Raw genomic sequence first — 24,941 nt, 5'->3', positions numbered from 1 at the left:
GCATGTGAAAGCATCCTCACGATGGCACTCCTCTACCAGCGCAGGCTGCTGTCCCAGTGCTGCTGTCAGGCCGGCTGCTGGGACTGCTGGGACGCTGGTCTGGGTTCCCAGAGGTGTAAGGAGATGCAGGATCAGCCCCCCTTCCCACTCCCCGACAGGGTGCGAATGAAAAAGAGCTAGAAATTCACCATTTCAGCAGAAATTTCTGAAGGGAGAAGTAAATGACGGGGAAATGGCAACTTATGATATTAAATGTCTTCCTTGTTTTCCGTCTGCCCTGTTTGCTTCCCATCTTGTCCCCATGGAGTTTGTGTCTCCATCCCCCCGGGGAATGAGGTTGTCCTATCAGACCCCAGAAATTTCTGTCTTCCCACAGAACTGCCTTTCCCTGCATTTTCCCGCGGGATGACAAAGAGTGAAGACAATGGGGCCCCTGGGTAAAGCCCCCGGGAATGTGCCAGCCGAGGCAGGCAGGTCTCATGTTGGGTGCTTAGCATGGAGATCCTGGGGGACATGTGTGGCCAGGGATTAGAGCTGCCCAGGAGAGCTCTTGAGTGCCTTAATTCATCACAGGGTGATCAAAAAAGATGGGTGCAAGGCACTGGACAGAAAATTTTAATATCTCAAGTGCCATATATGTCCATGTGTGCGGACCCCAGCACAGGCCAGGCACCGGGAAGGGGCCCTGGGAGTGGAGAGGCTGTGTCACCCACAGAGCAGATCCCCTCTTCATGCAGGAGGAGGTGGGCATGGTCTCCAGGAGCCCACTGGAGGAGAGAAACCAAGGCAAAGCAGAGGGTTGGCCATGGCTGTGTCCAGGCTGGGTTTTGGCTGAGTGTTTGTCACCAGCAGAGCTGGAGCAGTCTTGTAGGGGGGACATGGGGAGGGAAACCTGGCTGGGGGCAAAGTGAAGAACCATCCCTTTCCAAAAGGAGTTGTGTGACATGACTTGGTGGAGTACCAGGTGCACTCTGTGGTTTAGGAAGTGCCTTTCAGGTTTGAGAGGATGAGGAGCTCCTTCACAGTTCTGCCTGGATTTAATGTGTGACTCAGTTTACCCACATGTGGTATGGGGTTTATGGTGTATCTGTGCTATGGGGTTTGCTTGTAACCTCATGCGGAAGTAACAGAAGGACAAGCTCCACGTGGCTGCGAACAGGATGGTTCCCTGATCGTCTTGGGGCTGAAGACCCCTGGTGAGAGCTCCGAGGCTCAGCGTTCAGGTGTCCTGGTGGGTCTGAGGTCCATCCTTCTGCCTGTACAGCAGCCCAGCCCTGAGGCTTTTGCTGCTTCCAGTTTTGTCTTGCTGGTGGGATGTGGACCTGCAGCTTCATCTTGCCACTCAAAAAAAAAATAAATCTCCTGTTCTCAATAAACCCAAACTGAATTATTTTTCATGTGACTCCTGGTCACTGGTCCAGCAAGTACCAAGGACAGACTTGCTTGTGTGTCCTGCATGGACCTTGGTGGGGCACAAGCTCTCCTGGCCATCACCACCAACACTGCTGTCTGCACGTTTCAGGCATAACCTCCCCTGGACACCCATCTGCAGTAGGACTGTGGCGCAGCAATGGGAGCTGGTCCCTGCCCAGCCAGCCGGCACGGCATGAGAAGGCCAGAGATCAGGGTGCTGCCTCTCTCCCTGATGCCAACCACACTCCTCCTTCTCCTTGGACGCACCGGTAAGTTCCCACATGGCGCAGCAGGAGGGGGTAATTTTAGGCACCCACTGTCTCCCTCCTGGCCTCAGATTTGTGGGCAGGAGATTTTCTTCATGAAGAGGCATGAGCAGGAGTATCACGATGTCCCCAATACCACTGAGTGTGCACAGGGATGGAGGGAGCAAGTTCAGCTTTTATCTCCCACCACGACCCATGTGTGATGGCAATCCAGGGCTGGCAGGCAGCTGGAGCAGGCAGGAGGCAGAAGCAGGCAGCTGCCGGTGACGGGGACGGCACAGGTCTGAGCCCCAGAGCCCTCAGCGCTGCTGGGAGGATGCTGGTGGACAAGGGATGGGAGCTGTGGGACCAGTCCCACCGAGGCGATGGGTTGGATGAGCACCCGTCCCCTGCGCACACCCATCCCAAGTCACTTCTGACAGGCGCTGTCTTGCCAGGCTGATAAGTGTTTAAACTGAAGTGGAAAAAGCCATTTCTGCTCTCAAACGAGGGTCGGCACGAGTGCTGCAGCAGCGTGATTATCCTGGTGTGACTTGATCAGCATGATTACAGACAGGCACCTTCCTACCTCAGCAGAGCCCCACCAAGACAAAGCCAGCCAGAAAGCAAGCAATTAAGGTGTAGTCAGACACCATAATTGGATTAAATCAGGTTTTACAGCTCCCACCTCCTCAGCTGGAGCTCCCTGTCCCCCCCCAGAGCTGCTGGTGGCATCACCTGAGCCCACAGTCAGGCTCTGGGGACACTGGGGAGACCCCGGTGGGTCTGACGCTGTGTCCTGCACTGCTGGGCTCTCCCAGTTCTCTTCATTAATGGGCATGGCTGAGTTACTAACGAAGTGCAATTTGCCCTCTCAATTGGTGGTTTTATTTAGCACTGTGCCCTGAAAAGGATGGTGTTTATTTGAGCTAGTTTCCCCTTTTCTTTTGGCTTTGTGAAGCTGGATCAGAGAAACATGAAGGGCTCTATCTCTTCTCAGAAAATACTGTTTTCTTCTCATTCCTCATTAATGTAGACATACCAGGCATAGTTTTTTCAGGTCTCTCTTGACTTTGCTGGAAGATGCTCTCAAATGAATATTTCAGAGCTTTGATTTTGACTTAAAGGGAGATGAATATTGAATATTTAACAATGTCCTTTTTATCTGCTGCTTTTTCAGCACTGGAGTGGACTAGGTGTTAAAAATCAATACAAATCAGAATCAAACACTCTTCCTAAAAAGCCTCACATCTCCACATTTTGGTGCAGAGGTGATCTGGATTACCTATCTCCTGTTATCCAGCCCACGGGGCAGTTGTGTCCTTCCCCGTCCTCTCCTTCAGCAAGTCAGCCTCTCTGCTCCCTTGGTCTTCCCTGTTTAATCTCCAGTTCTTCCTGGCATCGCAGCATTCCTTTCCAGCCTGCCTGGGTCCAGCTGGGGAGGGCAGCGGCGCCCAACCACGGCTGGAGCTCCCCATCTGACACTGTTCATCCCAGCTATGGGTGGCATCTCGCTCCCAGCCCCTGACCCTGGATCACAGTTACAGTGAGACAGCTGCCTTACTCCCCCTTCTGTTGGGGCTTCCAGGTCTTTCTTCAACAGCCCTGTTTTGTAGCTGACTTAACGGTCTCTCAGGCAACGTTCTACCAAGGGGAAAAGGAGGTGGGTTCATCTGCTCAACTGTCCCCCTCATGCTGCTTCTCATGGCGTTGACATTCGCCTCCAGAGCAGCAGGAATTGATCTTCCTGTCAGTGCTCGTAGGCTGAGCTTGAAGTGGGACGGGGTTGGTCCAAGCCAGAGGTAGGAAAATAGGCCACAGAGCCACCATGGGTGTTGATCAGCCTTTGGCTGCTGTAACTAGTGTGGAGGGATTTCATCTGCTCGGAAGGCATCACCCATGGGAGAGGGCTGTGACGCCAGAGTCTGAAGCCTGAGGCGCCCTGGATGCCTGAGGAGATCTGCGCTGCCCTCGCTGCGAGCTGGCCTTAAGCATCTGCTGAAGGTTTGCAGATACCTGGGGCAGGGACAGGGACATCCGTGAGGTCCAGCCACCCATCCCTGGCCACTGTCACCCGGGACACCATGATCACATTGCTGTGACCCTCTGGACAAGTCAGCAGCCTGGGTGTCCCATGCTGGCAGCATCCCGGGGAGAGCCCACATCACTCAGAATTGAGGCCAAGAGGGGTTCTGTGCTCAAACAATGCCCAAACTGTGGGAGCCAGGCCCAGCCCAGTGGAGGGAGTGGGTTGTTGGGGGGACCTCTGGGTCTGCCTATGGGGGAACCTCTGGGTCTGCCTGTGGTCCCCCAGAGCATCCCCCCTCCGGGTGTGGGGCAGCTGGCAGGGGCTTTCAGAGCCCTTATTTAAATACCCTGCGATGGGGATGCATCCTGCAAGCGTTCAGTTCCCTCCAGATGCTGCTTGTTCACGCTAGTCAGAGAGGGCTGAGAATTAAACGGGAATTAAAGCCCTGCGGCGGCGCTTCTCGTGTTGCCGGGCAGCCAAGCCCCGAGGCAGAAATCACCAGGGGTCCGTCTGTGTACGGCAGACCTGCTGCTCCCGTCCTGAGCTGGCTGGGATCGAGAAATCCTGACTTTCTGACACCCCCAGATTATGCCAGCCCCAGAGCTGCAGGAGACCAGCAGCTCTTCCCTGGATTTACCCCCACCTCTACACGAAAGCAGTTTCATTTAATCAGGAAGACAACGGAGGAGTCCTTCCTCTCCCAGCACTTGCTCACTCTGCTCCACCGAGCTCCTTCCCAGCTGCAGGAGGACATTTCTGTGGCAAACTCTTGTTAAGCCCTTGGCAGCATCGCCCGGGCTCCGGTTACTGGCCTTGGGTTCCCAGCCAAGGAGCCGTGGCCATGGCTGTGTTCCGTGCTCCTCTCCTCTCCCTCCCAGTTTCTAACACACCTCTTCTCCTCCAACAGTTGATGGTGCCACCAGCACCCAGTGCGAGGTGCCATGCACCCCAAAGGGTGAAAGGTGAGGGGACAGGCACCCATACCTCTGTGTCCCCCACACCAGCCCGGTGCAGCTGGACCCAGTGGTGTTTTATGGGCCGCGGCTCCTGGCGTGGGCTGCGGAGCAGGGCTCAGCCCAAGCCCCGCAGCTGGCAGGACACTGCTCCCACACCAGAAGCCTCCTCCTGCCTGGTGGCATGTGGCAGTGGCTGCCTGCAGTTCTCCAGCACTGCCAGTTTCCATCCCAGAAGGTGGCTGCACCCCATCAATGGGTGTGTTGGTACACGAGTCTAAATATAGAGCTTGCAAAAAGCAGACTTTGTTGGGGGAAAAAAAAAGAAAAATTTTCAAATGGGGATTCCCAGTGCAGCATCTTCCATCAGGAGATCTCCAGCAGGTTTCCTGTGTCAGGCAGGACTGGCTTTCTTTGCTGCCATCTCACCCCCCGAGTTTCTAGGGGGAGAAGGGGCACAGGGCAGGAGGGTGCGGGAGCTGCCTGAGACCCACAGCAAGTCAGCAATGGAGCCAGGGAGACACAAAGTTCCCCAAGACCTGGCCCAAGGCTTCATCTCAGGGAGCTGCACAAACCCGGGTGAACCAGGATTTAGGGCAGGGGGACACACAGGTAGACCGGTGGTTAGAGCACAGTCCCACCACAGAGCCACAGGCACTCACACCACACACTGCTGCCTCAGTTTCTCCACCTGTGAAGCAGATGAAATGATGCTCTGGGTTGGGCATTTATTCTTTCCCCTACAAACCCCAGGTCTTTGCAGAAAAGGGAAGGGTCTGGGAGGCTGCCAGGCTCTATCGGACCCAGCCATGCCCACCCGCATCCCTTCTGCCATCATCTTCTGAGCTGCATCCCTCCTCTGCTCGCTGCAAGGACACTGGGGAGATCTGATCCCTTTTCTTCTCCCTTGCAGGCACCACCTCCGAGCCCACACTGTTGGCATTCCCAGGTAAGATTCTTCTCTTAAAGTCTCTTTTCTCTAGAAAGTTTTGTATTTGAAAAATGCATTTTTTTGTTAAAAATGGGGTCTGGAGAATTTAAAAAAAAGGAGGCATATTCATTTTGACAAAAAACAGCAACAAAAAGCTACAATTCTTTTATAGAATTAAAATAGAGATTCTTTATTATCCCTATGCTGCTTATTATCCTGAGAAGGGAATTTTGCCGCTTCCTGCTGGGTCCCTGTCCCTGTGCCATTCGTCACGCCCAAGCAGATAATTCCCTTGACGTGGTAGGCCAGGGAGTTTACGTGCCTGCTCCCCATTGCCGGCAGCTTGAGAGATCATCTCCATCCCACCAACTCCCATGTGGGACCAGCTCTGGACGCATTCGTTGAGCCTAACAAAAATTTGCTAATTGCATCTTGTCGCTTGTCACCCATCATATGGCATCACGCTATGCCACATGTCTGCTTTCCTCTTCTTCGTTGGGTTTATTGCCCAGGCCATTAGTAGGCAAGATGATGGGCAGATGAAGAGAAGTCCACATCTCACCGTCAGGTGGGCAGCAGCAAGCCAACAGCTGCCTTGTGCTACAGTGAAGGGTCACCATTTTCTTTAAGGAGCAGAGATTTGGTGGAGACAGGGCTCATGCCTTCCCCATGACACTCCCAAGAGTGTTTGTCACCTCCTTGGCCCCAGCGTGGGTTCGTTGCTTGCTGAGGGACCTCTCTCTGCCATCCTTTCAGAGATACGGCTTGCCAACGGGCCCAGCCGGTGCCAGGGGCGAGTGGAGATCCTCTACAATGGCTCCTGGGGGACAGTCTGTGATGACGACTGGGACATTGTGGATGCCAACGTGGTGTGTCGCCAGCTCGGCTGCGGCCATGCCATTGCCCTCCCAGCCGCCATGACCTTCGGCCAAGGGAGCGGGCCCATCTTCCTGGACAATGTGGACTGCAAGGGCCGGGAGGCAGCCTTGAGCGAGTGCTGGAGCCATGGCTGGGGCATCCACAACTGCTACCACTACGAGGATGTGGCTGTTGTGTGCAACGGTAAGGAGGTTTGGTTCCTCAGGGGGAAGGAGAGCAGGGGAGTGCCTACGGTGCTGTAAGCCTTGGTGTCTGCTGATGTGCCGGGGGAGCCCAGGAGTTGTATCTCAGAGCCTGTTCCTCTGAGCCTGGGTCAGTCAAACCTCCTCTGCATCCTTCCTCCGCCCCTTTCCTCAATCCAGGTCATCTCCCAGCTCAGCATGCTGGTGCTCCATAAGGTAACCAGCTTGGTTTGTGTTCCCTGTCACTCCCAGCTCAGGGACTTTGCAACCTCTCCAGCATGAGCCCTGGGGAAAGAGCACATGCCCACCCACACTCCTGCCTCTGACTCAGCCGCTGCCCAACTGCTCTTTCTCCTTTTGACTTGTCTTTCTTTAAATTGCTGAGCTTGGCAGTAGGAAATGTTCCCAAAGGTGAGAAATGCAGTGGAAAGCGTTTGAACTTGGCAAGTGAAAGTGGAACGACTCTGTGCCGACCCCCATATATACTACACACTCCTCCTGCATAGCTGCGTAGGGTTTGCTCATCAGCCACCCATCAGCGACCAGCAAAGGTGAGGTTGTGCAGACCTGGAGCTCGCCCACTGCCGCAACTGCTCGGTGAATCCCCACATCCTGCAGAAGCAGGGCTTGGAGAGGGGGGATGCTGGTTTGGCTGGTGGGTTGGAGCAGCAGCAACTCGAGGAAGTAAGTCACGGTTTGAGCAGGAACCCCGAATCAAGGCGCTGCTGGAAAGGAGAGGTGGAAGGACTGAAGAAGGAGGTGGGGCAGTTGGGTCCAAGGGCAGAGGAGCAGCTTGAGCTGTTCGGTGTTTGTAGCTTGATTGGTGAAGGACACCCGGAGATCCTCTGGGGTGGCCTCAGAGGAGATGCAGGAGTTTGACCCAAGCACCAGACCCCTAGGAAAGGTGCTCCCACCTGTGATGGATGGAAGTTTTCAAGAGCCAGTTTTCTGTTGGTTGTGGTTACGGAGGAAAGCGTGAAGCTGGCCAGATCTTCACCATGTTGATGGGCTGGGTTTCTCAGGATCTTCCCGCAGCCCTTGGGCACGCATGTGGCTGGCTATCAGACTGCTGGGCTCCACTGCCATCCAGCTCCCTGCACCACCCCCAGATAATTTCACCAGCCCAGCTGAGATGCTGGGACAAGACTGGCAATGTTGTAGCTTGAAAAAACTTCCTTAGCAAAACAAATATAGGTAAAACCAGCAGGAAAATCAAAATAGTACTGTTTTTTCTATACATATGCCATGACTTAGAGTCCAAATCCCATGACAGGTAGTAGCCTGACACTCAGTGCTGCTCAGTGCAGCATTATGATTTAGTCTGGGTCCCCATGCCATGTTACCAGGCACAACTCCCCACCATACCAGCACCAAGGTCCTGGCTCCATCCACCTTCCTGCACCTACAACGGCAGATAGCTCTGGGTGGGGCAGTGCAGCTGCAAATCCCTCTTTCTTTCCCCGTCAGGGCTGGTTTGGTGCAAACCCTCTTGCTTTCCACAGTGTGTGGTGGGAGCAGCGGGGCGGGCAGCATGGGGCACTGCTCACAGCTGGCGTCTGGACAGATCGCTGCAGGCAGCAACGGACACCACCTCTCTGCTTCCCTTTTCAGAGCTCTCGCCAACACAAGCCAGTGAAGGACCGACAAGCAGGACCCTCACGGCCTCGGTACAGGATGGGGAAAGTAAGCTGCTCAGCCATCGCTTGCAGGGGCCCATCCTGGCTGAGGGCTGGTACCCACCCGTCACCCTCTGCCCCTCCGTGGAGCACCCTGACTCCAGGGCAGACCCCTGGGCACCCCGTTGTTGTGCCAGGGGTTCACTGAGGCCCCCATCATCTGTGCTGCCCTAAAGTTCTGGGGTTGTTTAGTCTGGAGAAGAGGAGGCTGAGGGGAGACCTCATCACCCTCTACAGCTCCCTGAAAGGAGGGTGCAGAGATGGGGGATGAACCTCTTTAACCAAGTAATAAGCGATAGGACAAGAGGGAATGGCCTCAAGTTGTGCCAGAGCAGGGTTAGACTGGATATTAGGAAGTATTTTTTCCAGAAGGGGCTGTTGGGCGTTGGAATGGGCTGCCCAGGGCAGGGGGGGAGTCCCCATCCCTGGAGGGGTTGAAGAATCGGGTTGCCCCAGCGCTGAGGGATCTGGTGGAGTTGGGAACGGTCAGTGTGAGGTTCATGGTTGGACTAGAGGAGCTTCAAGGTCTTTTCCAACCAAGATGATTCTGTGATAAAGCATCACCCCTTCCCGTGCACTTTCTTGCCCAGTTTCTTTGCCGTCATGGGCACTGCTGGATTCGGGCTTGGTGGCTTCGCCCTGCCGTGGCATGTGCGGTGACATCCTGGGGAAAGCAATGTCCTTCTCAGCGCATGCTGCCACCCTCCAGGTGACGGCAGCATCCGTCTGGTGAGCGGGACCGACACCTGCCAAGGCCGGGTGGAGATCTTCTACCGTGGAAACTGGGGCACTGTCTGTGATGACGATTGGGGCCTGAGCGACGCCAGTGTGGTGTGCAAGCAGGTGGGCTGTGGCCAAGCCCTGGATTACAAGAGCAACGCTTATTTCGGCTATGGCACGGGGCGCATCCTCCTGGACAACGTCAACTGCGACGGCAGCGAGCCCTTCCTCTCTGCCTGCTACAGCCTCGGCTGGGGCATCCATAACTGCGGCCACCACGAGGATGCTGGGGTCATCTGCACAGGTACCAGGGCAGAGCATCACCTTCAGGGCTGTCCCCTGGGGGGGAAAAATCCCGGGACATCCTGGTCTCCAAGGAGAGATGGCCTCAGAGAGATGCTGACATGCCCAAGGTCAGGCAGGGACCTGGGCTCTGCGCTGCGGGACCATCCTTTCTCCTTATCTGCCGTCATCCTGGCACTCTGGAGCAGGCTGCGACAACACGCCGCCGAGAGCCTGGGACATGGCCCAAGCAGCAATTTGCAAGGGAAATGCATCTGCTGGCCTGCCATTTCCCTGCTCTGCCGGCTGGAAAACAAGCTGCCCGCGTCCGGAAGGAGCGAGCGGCTGCCAGGGACCAGGCATGATGCCAGGCTCAGCTTGCCTCCCCTTCCCCCCTGAATGATGTATTTCTGCCATTCTCCACTGATTACCATTTATAATGTTAATAATCCCCCTGAATTCCCTCATTATGACAGGAGTGCTAAGTGCCAGCACTTTCCCTTTCCCACTATTAACGAACAAAGGGGCTGATGCGGGAGAAAAAGGACAATTTTTTCAGACTGGTCCTTTCCTCCCTAAACGTCCCTGTCCCCTTCTGGCACCTCGCCTGGGCATGGAGCCAACGGCACCACGACACACAGCCCTTGCTCGGTGAGGTGGGGAAAAATGAAGCTTTAGAGCTAATGAACCCTGCCTGGTAAACGTCCCAGTTACGTGGAGAAGCAAGTGACCCTGTCGGTGCTGCAGGTGGGACCTTGGCACTTGGGTTGGGTTGAGGTGAAGCACCATCTCCAGCACATGGGCCACGGGGGTGGCAGCTGGACATGGTCCATCTCCATCCCCCACCATCCTGGAGCACCCAGAACACCCTGGGTCTGCCTCCCGGAGTCAGCAAGTTCACAGCTTTGCAGCTTTTCCTCACGTGTCACCTCTGTCCCTCTGTGTCACTGCAGGGCTGGACACGTCCACCATCACATCCTTCACCACCTCGGGGGCCCTGGACTATGAGGAGACGCTCACTGCCACGGCCACAGGTAGGAAGGTGGCACCCACCTGGCTCATCCTGGCACTGTAGCTGGGGATGGGGGGGACAACTGTGCCTTCTGTGTCTCCCTGTGACCCCAGTGTGGTCACCCTGGAGTCCTGCCACACGTAGGTGAGGCTCGGGGGGTGACATTGCCCACGGCAGGAACTTGCCATGAGGCTGCCATGGTGCTAGAGACCGCTGGCACCAACCGGAGCAGGGGGAGCGGGTGCTGGAGCTGGACACCCCCCAACGCCTGTGTGTCCCCACGCTTCTCCCAGCAGCGACAGACGGCAGGGACCAGCCCTCCCAGGCCACCGAGGTGGCCACCACCGCTCTCCTTACCATCGATCAGGAAAGTAAGTGTGCGGCCGCTGGTTGTCCTGCACAGGGTCCAACACGGATCCCTGGGCTCCACATCCCTGGGGGGTTACCCCACGTCCCCAGGGCTCGCCCCACAGCCCCAAAGTTACCCCATGCTCCCAGAGGACCTTCCGCATCCCCTGGGTTTACCCTATTTTCCCAGGACTCACCCCGCATTTCCCAAGGGAACTCCGGCACCCCACAGTTCACCCCACACCACCAGGGAGTTGCCCCATGCCCCCAGGATGTACCGCACCTCCTCAGAGCTCTCTTATGTCCCTAGGCGTACCCCAGGGAGTTACATCCCCAGGGCTCACCCCACATCCTCAGGGCTCACCCCATGCCCCCAAGGCCACTTCTATATCCCCAGAGGTTATCCCATGTGCCCAGTGCTTGACCCATGCCCCAGCAGTTACCCCACATCCTCAGGGCTCCCCTCATATCTCAGGGGCTCACCCCATATCCCCAGGGCTTCACCCCACATCTCCAGGGATTACCCCATGCCCACAGTACTCTCCCAGTGCTATCTGGGTGTTGGCCCATGTCCCCAGAGTCACCCCACATCCCCAAGACTCACCCTATGTCCCCGAGGGGCTCAGCACATGCCCCCAGGGATCACCCCATATCCCCAAGGCTCACCCATATCTCCAGGGCTCACCCCATCCCCCCAAGGGGTTGCTCCCATGTCCCCAGGGGTTACCCAGGTGCTCACCCCACGCTCCCAAGGGCTCACCCTGCATCCCCAGGGCTCACCCCGTGCTCCCCGGGGGTTTACCGCATGCCCCCGGAGGGTCAGTGGGGGACATCGGACCCCCCGCAGAGCCCCAGCCCCCCAGCAGAGTACCTGTGCCGGGGCCCCCACGCAGGTGGCGGCGTGCGGCTGGCGAATGGGAACGGGACCTGCCGCGGGCGGGTGGAGGTGCAGCACCACGGCACATGGGGCACTGTCTGCGACGACGACTGGGACTTCCCCGACGCCCAGGTGGTGTGCCGGCAGCTGGGCTGTGGCGCTGCCCTCGCCGCCACCGTCCTCGGCTCCTTCGGCTATGGCAGCGGGCCTGTCCTGCTGGATAATGTGGGATGCAGCGGCGGCGAGGCTCGCCTGGCCGACTGCTTCCACCTGGGCTGGGGGCAGCACAACTGTGGCCACCACGAGGATGCCGGAGTCATTTGCCGAGGTGAGAGCAGGAGCCAGCCCAGTGGCCACTGAGCTCCTCCCTGAGGGTCTTCCCTTGCTGGACGGGTGGGAGAGGGGGGATAGATGCAATCACCCAGGGCTCCCCAGATCTCTGCTGAAGCCTGGCTCCATGGCATGGAAATCCAACAAGATAATGGGTGTACGGAGGATTTTGGCCACACTCAGGCTGACTGAGGGAAATGGGGTCCTGGTGGCAGGTGAGTGTGAGCCCCCAGACCCCGGGGTTCCTCCTGCCCTCGGGGGGACAGCAGCAGCAGTTGGGTGCCATGATGTTCCAGTGATTGCCAGAGCATGGGTACCCCCCTGGTTTCCATCTGTGCGCCTTCCTGGAAGGGCAGCGGCTGCACATCCCACCCCACACATCTCTGCATCCATCCCCGGCCACCCCACACAGCTGCTGGGGGGCTCTCACCTAGCCCTGAGGGGCACAGGAATCCCCTGAGTCACTTTTCCCACCCCTTCTCCACTGCACCAGGCGCTGATAACACTGGAGATCATTTCCAAGAAGCCACCGCTACGACCACCACATCATCCCTGACTCGTCTCAAGGACGGTACGTACTAAAGTACCGCCTGGAGACACGGTGCCAGCCCTGGGGATGCTCTGCACCCACACAGGCTGGAAACAGAGGTGGCTTGGGCAGAGGCCAGCGGCTTTGGCAGTGTCTGCAGCACGGACCTGGAGCAACCCATGGGACAGGGAAAGGCTGTGTTGGTGGCACCGTTAAGCTGTGGCCTCTCCTGGTGCCCCCAGGGCTGGTCCAGGCAGAGGAGGTGATGGACCTCAACGGGGAGAAGAGGTGATGGACCAATGGGGCTGAGCTGGGAATGGAGATTATTGTCTGTTCCTTCAACGTGAACACCCACCGTGATGCTTCGGGGGTCAGCCCCAGTTCAGATGCTGGCAAGTGGTCATCCACTCGTGCTCCTGCCCCTGCAGAGGCAGTGGGGGAGCTGTAGGCAGCAGCAAACACCTGCCCATCCTTGGAGAGACCAGAGTTCTTCTTGCCCTGGGGCCACCTGGCCAGGAAGGGTCCCTTCTCCCCCAGCCCTGGGGACCCAGGCCATGGGTACCACGGTCCCAGGGTAGTGGCAGGCAGGAAGAGGGGGATGCAGTGTTGGGGTGGGATGGACAGGGGCTTCCCCAGGGGCTGCCTCACCCCATCCCCTCCGCAGGGTCCCTGCGCCTGGTGAACGGCAGCCACCGGTGCGAGGGGCGCGTGGAGATGTTCTACCTGTCCCAGTGGGGGACGGTGTGCGACGACGCCTGGGACCTGCGGGATGCCAAGGTGGTGTGCAGGCAGCTGGGCTGTGGGCACGCCGTGGCGGCCTGGGGGGAGGCACGCTACGGCCAGGGCACTGGCTACATCTTCCTCGACAATCTCAAGTGCAAGGGCCACGAGCCCTCGCTGCTGCGCTGCTCCCACATCCGCTGGGATGTCCACAACTGCGACCACTCTGAGGATGCTGGTGCTGTCTGCGGGTTCCTATGACCGCCCATCTGCTGGGACCCTCACTCAGGTATGAGGGGACGGGGATGGTGGGGGCAGGTGGTGGCAATGCCCGTGGTGAGGGGCTGAACCTGGCTACTGGTCAGGGACACTCAGCCTCTGCCTCAGTTTCCCCACTCACCCCACAGGGGCACTGGCTGGGCCCCTCCATGCGTGTTTGGGCTCTGAGGGTGGGAAGAGCTGGGTGAAGACTGGGCTCTCCTCAGCTCCTAAAACACTGGTTGAAGCTTTCCCCCCCCCGAACTGCCCCTTGCAAAAACAAAACAATTTTTTGTGTCAAATCTGGTTGGTTTCAGCCATTTTGTTTGAGATGAGGAGAGAAAAAATTTATATTCTGCTGTGAAAATGATGTTAGATTATACTCAGAAAATGTAAAAAGGGGGCTGAAATCAAACCAGGATATTACAGTGGCTCTGCAGTGAGTTGCTGCTGTTCTGCAATTTGCTTTGCAAACCTCCCAGCAATTCAAGTACCAGGTTTTTCTTCCCATTTTGGCAGAAGAAACACCAAGTCCTCATCAGTTTCCATGCAGCAGAAATCTCACACCGTCTGCAACCCCGTCCCACTTTGCTGTTGCCCAGTAATTCTTCCTGGTGCCCATTTCACCTCCTGTTTCTTCTGCAAAAGCCGCTGGGTTTGCAGAGAGCTCAGCTAAGATTTCCCTTCCCTGGGGGGCTTCTGAACAGCCAGTCCCTGCTCAAAAAAGCCCCTGGGGCGTGGGGAAGGAGCAGGCTCCCCGCAGCCTCCCCATCCTTCTCCATCCTTTGTGGTCCAGACCAGGTCCCTGCCAGCTCTGGCTCCTCTGTCCCAGAAGCTCCATGATGCTCCGTGCCCCAGAGTGTCCAGGGCAGTCAGGGCAGGAGCAGACGGAGAACCATAGGAAAGATCCCAAATCCCTGCCCAGCGTGAGGGGAGGGTGGCAGTGCCTTTGGGGTAAAGGCTGTTTCCCTCCCAGATTAGGTGGAAGGACCCAGCCTGCAGCACCAGCCACCTTCACCCTCCACTGTTTCTGATTTCTAACGGGACACCAGCAAAATGACCTTCATGTTTTCGTGGATGGGGTGCGAGGGTGGAAAAGGACTCGTGCAGTGGCGCAGATCAGGTCCTGGCTGCTCCCTCCACTGCACTCGCTCCTCTATTTGTGCAATTCTTTTGTTAATAATGATAGATTGTGCATACTCCTGGGTTGGGGTTTTTCCCATTTTTTCTTATATGTGTTTGAGTTGGTTTTGTGAATAAATAAAAGTCCTTTAAAGGTGTGCTGAGAACTGACTTCCTCCTCTGCCAACAGATAGGAGCACACGGCTGGGGAAAGGCAATGCCCCAAGCCCAGAGGTGAGGGCTCAGCCCAAAATTGGTGCAGATCCCTTGCCGGCTCGAGCAGCTCTTGAGTCCCGCCCAGCTGGGAGCTGAGCTTGGACCCTTCCCCACACCAGCCCTGGGGGTACAGCCCCGACCCTCACCAGGCTCAGGAGGGTGAGGTTGGGCCCAGCTCTGGGCTGGGTCCTGGTGGGATTTGGCAGCCCCATGGGCTGCGGGGTCGCTGCTGAAGCGGGTGTGTTGCCGTTGTGCGGCTGCACGGGCTCTGCAGTGCTGACGGCGGTAGAGTTGGTGCTGCTTGCTAACGGCCGAGGAGCAGATGGGAAGAGAGACTGTCCTGGGAGCTGCAACCCCTGCTGCTGCCTGAGCGAGAGGCTGTGACTGCAGGGCTGAGGACTGAGACAGAGGGCTCCCCAGTTTGAGGAGGCTTTTCCACACCTCAGTCGCCGGTGGTGGTGACCTGGGCAGAGGCATGCTGACACGTCCCAGCTGCCAGACCTCTGCGGACATTGGGGACGTGTCCCCAAGCAGCTCCCAGGCTGGTGCAGGTCCCCTCAGGCGGCCTTGGCCCCGTGCTCCAGCACCCAGCATCAGACTGACATTGACTGCCGCTCCACCGCATCCCGTGGGCAGAGTTTTCCCAGCATCTTGCTCCCAGCCCAGATTTCCATCAGTGGGGAAACTGAGGCACAGAAGCATCTTCCAGGCAGGCTGTGGCAGCACAGCTGGACGTGGGCTTGCTGGGACCCTGGGAGAGGGCGGGGGGGGGGGCAGCACGTGAATAAAATCTCTCCTTTTACTGGGTCACCAGGTCCTGCACGCTTGGCTGCCCACCCCGCTGCCTCCTCACCGCCCTCGTTGTCAGCACCACCTCCCGCCTTGCCTCCTGCCTCCGGGACACCTGGGCAATGCCTGGGTCCTGCTGCAAGAGGAGGGGTGCAGAGCTGTCCCTGGCAGCCCCCCAGGCCCCCCGCAGCCCACGCCAGCTGGGGATGGGTCAGAGGGTGCTGTGGGTACCACCAGCTTGGCCCCCCTCCCTGTGGCTGTGGGAGGAGGAAGGGGGGGGGCTGGTGGCCAGGAGCTGCTCTGGCGGATGCTGCCTCTTGGGGTGTTGCAGGGAGGATGATAAAGGCTGGCTGGGTTTTCCCTGTTTCCCTTGGGGACTGTGCCTTGAACCAGCAAAGCCGGGCTGGGTTTTGCTGTTACCCCACACCCGGCTCCTCTTCACTTTGGGCTGGGAAGAGCAGGTCCTGCTCTCCCCAGGCTTCTCTCTTCCACCACCTGCAATCCGGCAAGCAGAGGGTTTCCAGCCAGGAGAGACTGAAGCCTCCTCATTTGTCTTCCACCTTTTTTTTCCCACCGACAGCTTGGGACGTGCTGGGATCCACAGGGATACCCCCAAAACACCCCAGGCCCAAGCTGGGCATCGTCTCCATGGGAGCAGGGAGTGACAGGCAGGGTGGGAGCAGTGTACCAGCACGGGGGATGCCTGTGGCACTTGAGCATCCCACTGTGGGACCACAGCCAGGCCGTGGCGGCTGCGTGGGAGCCGGGAGAAGCCGCGGTGCCTGCCCGGCTCTTCTCTTGCCGACGTCAGCTGTTTCCCTGCGCCTGGAGCAGCTGCGGCTCCACACCGGTCGATGCCATTGATTAGTTCCTCTCCCCATCCCTGGAGAGGGGATGGTGCGGGGGGCGGCAGCGGGGAGAGAATAAATATTTCAGCAGGTCCAGGCAAAAGCTGGGGTTATTTTGGGGCTGGGATTTATGGGCTATTAGGAATAAGGAATGAGTCTGTGCTGGGGAGAGGAGACCCATTAATCCAGGCTGAAGGAGCACAAATGAGCAAGGGGAAATGGAGGAGGTTTAATTATTTCACTGTGTTCCAGAATAATAAGCCAGCCCTCCGGCCGAGCACTGGCGTGGGACTCAGGAGCTGTTTTCCCCAGGAACTGGGGCAGGCAAGGGGGCACTCATGGTTAAATCCCCCCCAGCTATGCTGGGAGGGATAGGGGATCCAGTCTGGGACCAGTGTGAGACCAGTACAAGCAGTGTCACTGGCTGGGACATGGTATGGAGGATGCACTGCTTGGTGGGGGGAGGCTGCAGAGTGCGGGGATGGCTGGAGGGGCCCGTGGGTCAGTGCCCGGTGCCCCTCCCAGGCCGGGCCAGCCCTGCCACCCACGGTGCCCCATTAAGGCAATCCCATCTGTGCCTGTAACCGGAGGAGCTGGGCACCAGCACAGGGGTGAGTCAGTGCCGGAGGCAGCCCTGGCCTGGAGAGCATCCCTGGCTCTGCTGTGCCCAGCACCACCTGGGTGACTTTGGGCTGTGCTCTTCTCCCCAGCTTGCTGTGCCCCCTTCCCCCCCCACTCCACCTGCTGCCTCTGCGTTCCCCCCATGTGCCTCTGTGTCCCCCGAGCACCTGGAGCAGGGGCCCTGGCTCACCCCTTGGCACCCTCAGGGAGATGCAGGGACCCAGCTGTCCTACCTGGGGGCACACCTTACCCCATGGGGGCATCAAGGGGCAGATTTACCCCCATGGGGACAGCCTGCCCCATCTCCTGCAGCAGGGGGTCCTGCAGGTGTGGGCACCCACACAGTGGGGATGTAGGGCAGGGGCAGTCTTGGACCACCTCCTCCTCCGATGGGATGGATGAGGACCAAGTCCCCCCACAGCATCCCTACAGCACAGCAAGTCTTTTTCCCTCGGGATAGTGGCCCAGGGTGCCAAGGTCACCCAGTGGGACCACGGTGGGGTGCAGGAGCCGTTCACTGCACCCCACACCAGGCAGCGTCCTCCTTCCCAGCTCCTGCCAGGCCTGCCGCCGCGGCTCCCGCTGACGTCACCCCGCCGGAGCCAGGAGCTATTTTGGGAACTGCAAAGTCACTGGCGCAATTAGTCCGCTGGCAAAGGGAGCGGGGTGGCGGGGGGGACGGCGGGGATGGCTGCTCTCCACACCGTGCCCCTGCCATGCTGGGGGGCTGCGTGGCCATGGCCCATGGGCACTGGCAGCTCTGCACTTCTCCTTGCGCCTGCGGGCCCAGGGGCTCCCTCCGCCAGGGTAAACGGCCACGGTTACAAATCCTCCCATCCATCATCTCCTCTTCTCTGCCTTTTTTTTTTTTTTTTTAAATTTTGTTTCGTTCCCCTGGCAGGAGCCACCCCACGTGGGCTGCCAAATGCTGGCAAAAGCCAGCTCGCTGCCGCCTCGCTGCCATCGCTTGCATTTAGAAAGAGGTAGGAAAGCAATTAACTGGCAGCAATGCCAGCAACGTGCTTCCCATGGCGCTGCCACCGGAGAAGCCCACGGTCAAGGGGCTGCCTGGGTGGGAGCCGGGACCCGGCCGTGCCTGGGTGCTCTGCCTCCAGCTGTGCCTTTGGTTTAATCCAGGCAGCATCTTTTCGGATGCAGCCACTGGAGTGCAGGATGGGTGCTCCCAGCTGCATGGCCCTGACAGCCCCGTTGTCCCCCGTCCCCTGGGGCACAGCACAAAAGCAAAAGCAGAGTGGGGTCCTGCTCTGAAAGTGTCTTTGTGCCTGGGGACATGGGGACAGTTAGAGGGGATAGTTAGGGTGCTCAGCCCTACTCCCTTGGTGCTGGTTGCTTTCTCTGGGCACCCTCCTTGCCTCTCAGTAACCTCCAGATCACGACCAGAGGGGATGTGCACAGAAATGCTGCGAGAAGCTGATCCTGGCATGTTCCAAACACCCTGAAAGTGGGGCTCAAAAAATCCTTTTAAAAATCCTGACTTTCCCATGTGACCCCAGCGCAGTCCCATCCCTCAGGAAAAAAAAAAAAAACAAAAAAAAACCCCACCCAAATCCTTTCTCCCAACGACTGGGGAGGTGCTGGAGCAGGAGTTGAGGCTCAGCTGCCCAAACCCTGAGCAGGGCAGGGAGACCCACGGGGCTGGATCCTGCACGCTGCCCGTCCCCTGCCCCAGGGCACAGCAGAGGTGCTTGGGTGCAGGCAGGCTGGCACCCACTGTACTCCTTCACCTGGAGCCCTGGCTTGGCCCTGGAGCTGGGTTTGGGGGGGTGCTGGGGCTGGAGGAGCAGCTGGTGGTTCTGGGGTGGGGATGGATGAGTCTGGGTGAGAACAGGGGTTCAGGGGATGGCTCTGGGGGTGACAGAGGCCATGGGAGGGCAGTGGCAAGGTGGGAAGAATGTGCCCCACGCCAGAGCTGGGGGAAGGGGCTGCAGCAGTGGGGCTGGGAGCCGAGTGAGGCTGTGCTGAGTCACGCTGCAGAGCTGGCGAGCAGGACTGCAGCAAGCAGCTTGCTGCTGCCCGCCTGCAATGGGGACGATGTGACAGCCCTGTCCCTCCTGCCCGCTGCATGCTCCATCTCCTCCCCTGCTCCCGGGGGTCCAGATGCTGATCTGGGGGTGATGGCCAGGCTGGTGGGTCCTGCTGCACCCCAGGTCATGGCTGACTCGGTACTCCCAGCCCTTTTTGCACCTCCCGTCCCCCTCCCCTTCAATAGGGGATAGGGCAGGCTGGGGTGGGGGTCCCGGGGACCCTGGGCAGGGAGAGGGGAGGGCTGAGCTGTGCTTGGAGGATGAGCATCCCTGAACCCAGTGTGGGAGGGGTGTCCCCAGGTAGCCATGATGTGGGGACAGCAGGGCTGGGGGACCACTCACTGCCAGCACAAACACAAAAAGGAACTTGGCAGCTGCTGGAACACGGGGTGGCTTTCCCCTGGCACTGCGGAGGGTGGGGGGGTGGGCTGGCAGAGAATCCCCCAGCTCCCACCCAGTGCCACCAACTCAGGGCATGGGGCAGAGCACCTAGCCCTGCACTGGGTCCCAACACCCCTGCCACCACACAGGACAAAGGGGCAAGGCAGGTCCCCACTGCAGAGGGAAACTGAGGCACGGGCGGTGCCCAGAGCAGTGGCCCCAGATGCTGTCACCTCTCACACTCAGAGCCTGGGGCAGCCCCGTCCCCACAGGACACTGGTGACCGCCCTGCCCAGTGCTGCCCACCAGCCCCGCAGAGCTCAGAGCTGCTTCTGGAGGGACCGAGACAGCCAGGGCTTTTTTTAGGTGCTCCATAAGTGCCGTCTGGGCGGTATTTATATCGGCTCCTTAAATAAGAGCTGCCATCTGAGCCCGATGCGCCTGCTTAATTATTAACGCCCCGTGGGGAGGCGGCGTGCTCGCCTGGCCTCAGCCTGCCTCTCCCCAGGGTCCCCGGTGGGGTCCTGCACCCCGGGTCCCCTCAGCTCCCCACCAGCACCCCAGAGGGAGGGCTGACATCCTGGCCATCCCAGAGCACCCCAGCTTCCCACAGGCATATGTCCCGCATGGGAGTATCTTCCGTGGGGCTGGGAGAGAAGCTGGGGGGCGGATTTTCCAAGTGGAGGGTGCTGTGGCATGGGCATCGCTGCCGTTGTCTTGTGCCGGTATTAGGGATGAGGGGAGGGTGGGAGGCACTGTGTGTTGCCCTCCCATCCCATCTCGGTGGCTTGAGGTGGTCCCAGGGAAAATCATCCCTGGGAGCCTGACTGTGTACCCCGAGGAGCACAGGCAGCCCCACTCTGTGGCAGGGCTGATGCTAAACAGTGCAGGAGGGCAGCTGCTGCAGCAGAATTAATTTGGGCTTGGAAAGTGCTTTGAAACTCTGAGATGAAAGGCCAGGGCTGAGTACAGAGCTCTGAGTCTCCACAGACAGTGGGAAGGAAGTTCCCCCTCAAAGCACTGTTGGTCTGGCAGGCTCATCGCCGGCTGCCCCACCAGCCACGGACCCTCCATCGCCTCCTGCCCCAGGTGAGACAGTGTCCTGACTCGGGTGTTTTTGGGGGGGGGGGGTTGGTGAAGCCCCAAGCTCATTCGGGTGTTGGTTGCAGGGTCCTTCCTTGGGGCTGGCGCAACTCCTAGCTCTGGTGAGTGGTGGGGTGGAGGGGTGCTGGAACTGAGCCTGCACCATGGCAGGATGGGGAGCGCTGCTGGTGGGTGCAAGGTCAGAAGGGATGCCCTTGGCCTGCTCCTGGGATTCTTCCCTTGCCGTGTCGCACAGCCAGGCTCGGGGCAGCAAGATGGAAAAGGGTGCTGGGGTGTCAGGGTGTTGGGGTGTTGAGGCCAGGTAGGCTGTCCCCGTGAGGGGTCAGGCAGGGAGGACATGAGGGCACTGCAGCCTGTGAAGAAGGTGACACCAAAGCCAGATGTTTCCTCAGCTTGTTTTTTACCTGCCCAACTGCAATAGCCAGAAAACTGCTCCCTTGGGCAGGCAGCACCTTCCTCAGGGCAACCTGAGCAGCAGCCGCCCAGGCAGCAGGACTGGAGGGTGAGCACCCAGCCAGGGAACCACAGGGCTGTGCAGGAGCCAGGGCAGCATCCCAGGGACAGCATCCGTCCCAGCTCCACACACCAGCCCCAGGGAATGCCACTCTGTGTCCCTTGCTCTGCCCAGCTTTGCCACCCACTGGCTGAAGATATGCAGGACCCCAAGCACTGGGTCACTGCTTGCTGTTGATGGAAGGTATTGCAGGCATGCCTGTGTACCAACAACGGTGATGCCCCTTGTCCTCTGTGTGGGGACAGACTGGGGCACCAGCACCTTGCATTCCCCTCACCATACAACCCCCATGCTGTGCATTCCTCTGCTGTGCATCCCCCTTGCTGGGCATCCCCTCACTCCATGCAAGCAAACTTGGAGGGAAGGGCCACACAACCATTGCTCTCCCACAGCAAGTGAAGGGTGAGGATTTCTGGATCCCTTTTAGAGCAGTCAGCAGCTAACTCAAGTGAACCTCAAGTCAAAGAGAATTTACTGCCTTCCCTTGCAGTGTCACAAGGCATTGACAAGACGTAACAGGGAAAGCAAGAAAATGTGAAGAGAAGGACTCATCTTCCAGGCCGCAAGAATTAACAAAGTGGCACATTTGAATGCACCGGAGGTTTTTTAATACTATAGGCGGAATCAGGGTTATTAGGTTTTTCTGGGACAGCTGCAGAACAGACCTGCATCCTTTGGGTCTTTGTGATTTCTCAACTCAGCAGCCGTCTGGGCTTTTGCTGAGGGGTGTCCATGGGTACCAGGCAGAGGTGGGAGAAGGGCATTTAGTGATGGGCAGCAACACCTCCAGCTGCCTGGGGTGCCCACCAGAAGCTTCTAGCTCTGGGCATTCACCACCTAACCCTCATCCCACTGCTGCCCAGTCTGTAAAAGAGAAGAATTAAGTGCTGCAAGGGGTGACAATTTATGCATCGGAGCCCAAAAAGGAGGCTGGATTCACTGCAGATAAATATTACGGCCAGATAGCTATTCTGAAAAATTTACAGCATTATGAATATCATGTTCTGACCTGTGATGGGGAAGAAAATCATCTGTGTTGTGAAATGTATTTATTGCTATGGTGCTTTGACAGGAATAAATCAGTATTTGTTCAGTCTGGGGCAAATATGTGGTCACCATAAATCAGCAGAGCTGTGGTGATTTGGACTAGCTGAGAACCTGCCGTATTTATGTAAATTCTTAGATAAGTGTCATAAGGTTTGTATGGAGAGGCAGTATTTTTTATTAGACCAGCTGATATATTTGGAGAAACCAGATGAGCTTCCAGGCACACAAGCACTTCTTCAGGTCCAGGCTTGTGTTCAAGATTGTCCATGAGAATCCAGGAATTGTATCCAAGGGCTAATATTATTTTTTCCAAGTCAGAGGAATCATACATGTAACCCAAAAGTAGCAGCATCACTCAAAATGTGTCTGGGATAAGCAGGCAGCTCCACTCTGGTCTGTACCCAGAGATCTGCTAGTCCTGCTTGGCTCAGGTGATGCCCTGTGGCATTTCTAGATACCTCCAGAACATTGATAAGAAATGGCAGCAGTAGCTGAAAAAAGAGTTTGGGACCCATGACCTACTTTAATACTCTCTGGCATTCTGCACTTTTTTACTCAAATTGTCTTCCCAAAGCTGGCATCATACAGAAAACAACGCAAAAACCCACTGCTGAGCTCTCCAGAGATGACGATGAGCCTCCTCAGAAGAATGAATGCACCATTATCAGAAAAAGAGGAATAAACTGCCCTTGTCTATAGGCGCTCTCCTTGGGATAGCTGTGGTGGTAAACAAAAGCTGGGCACAAAGGCTGTTCTCACACCAGAACCACGTGTGCTGTGGGGTGTGAGGCTGGGGGTGCAAGTAAGCAGACAGCGGTTTATTTTATAGAGGAGATAGAGAGGATCTGGGCGTATTTCTAGTTTTATTTATCCGAAGGCACGATTTCTTCTGCTCTCAGAAGCTGTAAACAAAGAAGTACTTTGTGCGAAACAAATCTATTCAATACAATTCTCTTTCATTTGTGAAGCCATGCTAAAAACGCAGTAAAGATGGAGATGTCACCCCAAATGGTGTTCCTTACCATCATAAAGCACCACCATCAGCATTTCCAAAGCAGTTTGTCCCCACCCACGTGGGTAAGACCACGGCCACGGGTTTCGAACAGCCACATCAGGCTGTGGCCACACTATTGCCCCGCGGAAACCGGCACATCCCGGTGCCACCAATGTTTCCTGTGGTGTTTCAGAAGAAAACCACAGGGTGCAGGGATCGGCAAGTGGGACGGCTGTGTCCTCCGAGATTTTCTTACACCTCCCAAAGCACCCACGCAGGGACAGCGGCACTGGGAAGGGCTGGGCACATGCAGCACGTGCGCTGGGGCACACCCAGTGTGGGAGAGGGAGGACAGTTACCCCACACAGTGCCGTGTGTCAGCACCGCCTGGCTCCCTCCGGCCGGGATAAAGTGTTTCCGTCAGGATCAGCACAGCTCCATTCATTAGACCTTTTTCCTTTCTCCCAGTGCTGCAGCGTCCGCTCAGCCTTGCTTTATCCATAGGCTTTTTAGGAAAATGGAATCTCTTTATGGTTCCTAATGGAGCTCTTAATGCGGAGCAGAAGCCCTGCTAGGCCTGAGCGGACGTGTGCTTTTATTTCATGTGTTATTGATGAGCGAGCACACCACGCTCCCAAGCTGGCCGCTCATAAATTATCCAGCGTCGCTCTTTGGCGGAGCTGCTCTCCTCTATGAGTTGGCTGGGAGGACCCTGTCCCATACCATGGGGATGGGACACAGGGGCAGTTTTTTGCCCCCAGCTGTGTCACCGCAGCCTGGCCCAGCACCATCGCAGCATCACGGACCCCACAGCCCCCCATGGCACAGAGGGTAATGTGGGCCCAGCGCACCACCTGCCCCAGGGCAGCAGCCAGCACTGGGGCAGCCCCCGGCTGCCCAGCAGAGGGACCACGGCCACAGGAGGAGGTGCTGCAGGCCCTGGCGACCAGGGCTGAGTGGGCCCAAGCTGTGAGTGGGTCTGGGCTGTGAGTGGGTCTGAGCTGAGCAGGCCCGGGCTGTGTGTGGCTGTCAGTTGTGAGTAGGCCCAGGCTGTGAGTGGGCCTGGGCTGAGCAGGCCTATGCCGAGTGGGCCTGGGCCGTGTGTGTGACTGGGCCGTGAGCGGGTCCAGGCCGTGAATGGGTCTGGGTTGTCTGTGGGTCTGGGCCATGAGTGGGCCCAGGCCGTGAGTGGGTCTGGGCTGTGCAGGCCCGGGCTGTGTGTGGGCCCGGGCTGTGAGCGGGTCTCGGCTGTGAGCAGGCCCAGGCCGTGTGTGGGCCCGGGCTGTGGTGTGAGGGCCCAGGCCATGAGTGGGCCCGCGCCGTGGGTGTCTCCCCGTGGGCCGAGCCTCGGCCCCGGGTGGCACAGGGGTGCAGGCAGCAGCCTCCCCGCCGAGCCAGGCGCACCCCGGGAGGGGAGCCCCGCGCCCCCGCCCGCGGGCCGCTCCCGGTGAATCAGCACGGGCAGCCGGCGGGACCCCGCGGGCGGGGCGGGGCGGGACCCCGGCGGGGCGGGGCCGAGCGAGGCGGGGAGGCCGGGGGGCGGGGACGGGGGCGGGGATTCGTGCGGCGCTGGCGCGCGGGGCACGACGGGAGATGGAGTCCTGTGGGGGGACAGGCCGCTCCCGCCACACCCCCCCGGACTCCATCTCCCGCCGTGCCCCGCGCGGGGGTGGCGGGCGGGGGGCGGGGCGAGGCGGGGCGGGCGCAGGGGGGTTGTGGTGGCCCGCGGCGCGCGCACAGCACCGGGTGCAGCCACCGCCGTCGCCTCAGCCGCAGCAGCGCCGGGAGCCGCCGCCCGCTCGCCCTCCTCCTCCCGTCGCCCTCCTCCTCCTCCTCCTCCTCCTCCTCCTCCTCCTCCTCCTCCTCCCCCCGTCGC

The 24,941-nt window shown here is 58.5% G+C and overlaps 1 protein-coding gene across 1 annotated transcript; it reads left to right on the top strand.

Moving 5' to 3' along the window:
* Positions 1–1,570: 1,570 nt before the first annotated feature.
* SSC4D (scavenger receptor cysteine rich family member with 4 domains) lies at positions 1,571–13,387 on the top strand. The gene is made up of 9 exons (XM_074923243.1): positions 1,571–1,682; positions 5,554–5,589; positions 6,328–6,633; positions 8,244–8,315; positions 9,018–9,332; positions 10,264–10,344; positions 10,616–10,693; positions 11,444–11,875; positions 12,999–13,387. The coding sequence occupies exons 1-9, from the start codon at positions 1,571–1,573 to the stop codon at positions 13,385–13,387; spliced, it is 1,821 nt and encodes a 606-aa protein (XP_074779344.1).
* Positions 13,388–24,941: the final 11,554 nt, after the last annotated feature.

The sequence above is a fragment of the Athene noctua genome, chromosome 19 (assembly GCF_965140245.1).
Source record: "Athene noctua chromosome 19, bAthNoc1.hap1.1, whole genome shotgun sequence".
NCBI lineage: Eukaryota > Metazoa > Chordata > Aves > Strigiformes > Strigidae > Athene > Athene noctua.
The sequence above is the reverse complement of the archived record's forward strand: the minus strand, read 5'-3'. Positions and strand labels throughout refer to the sequence as shown.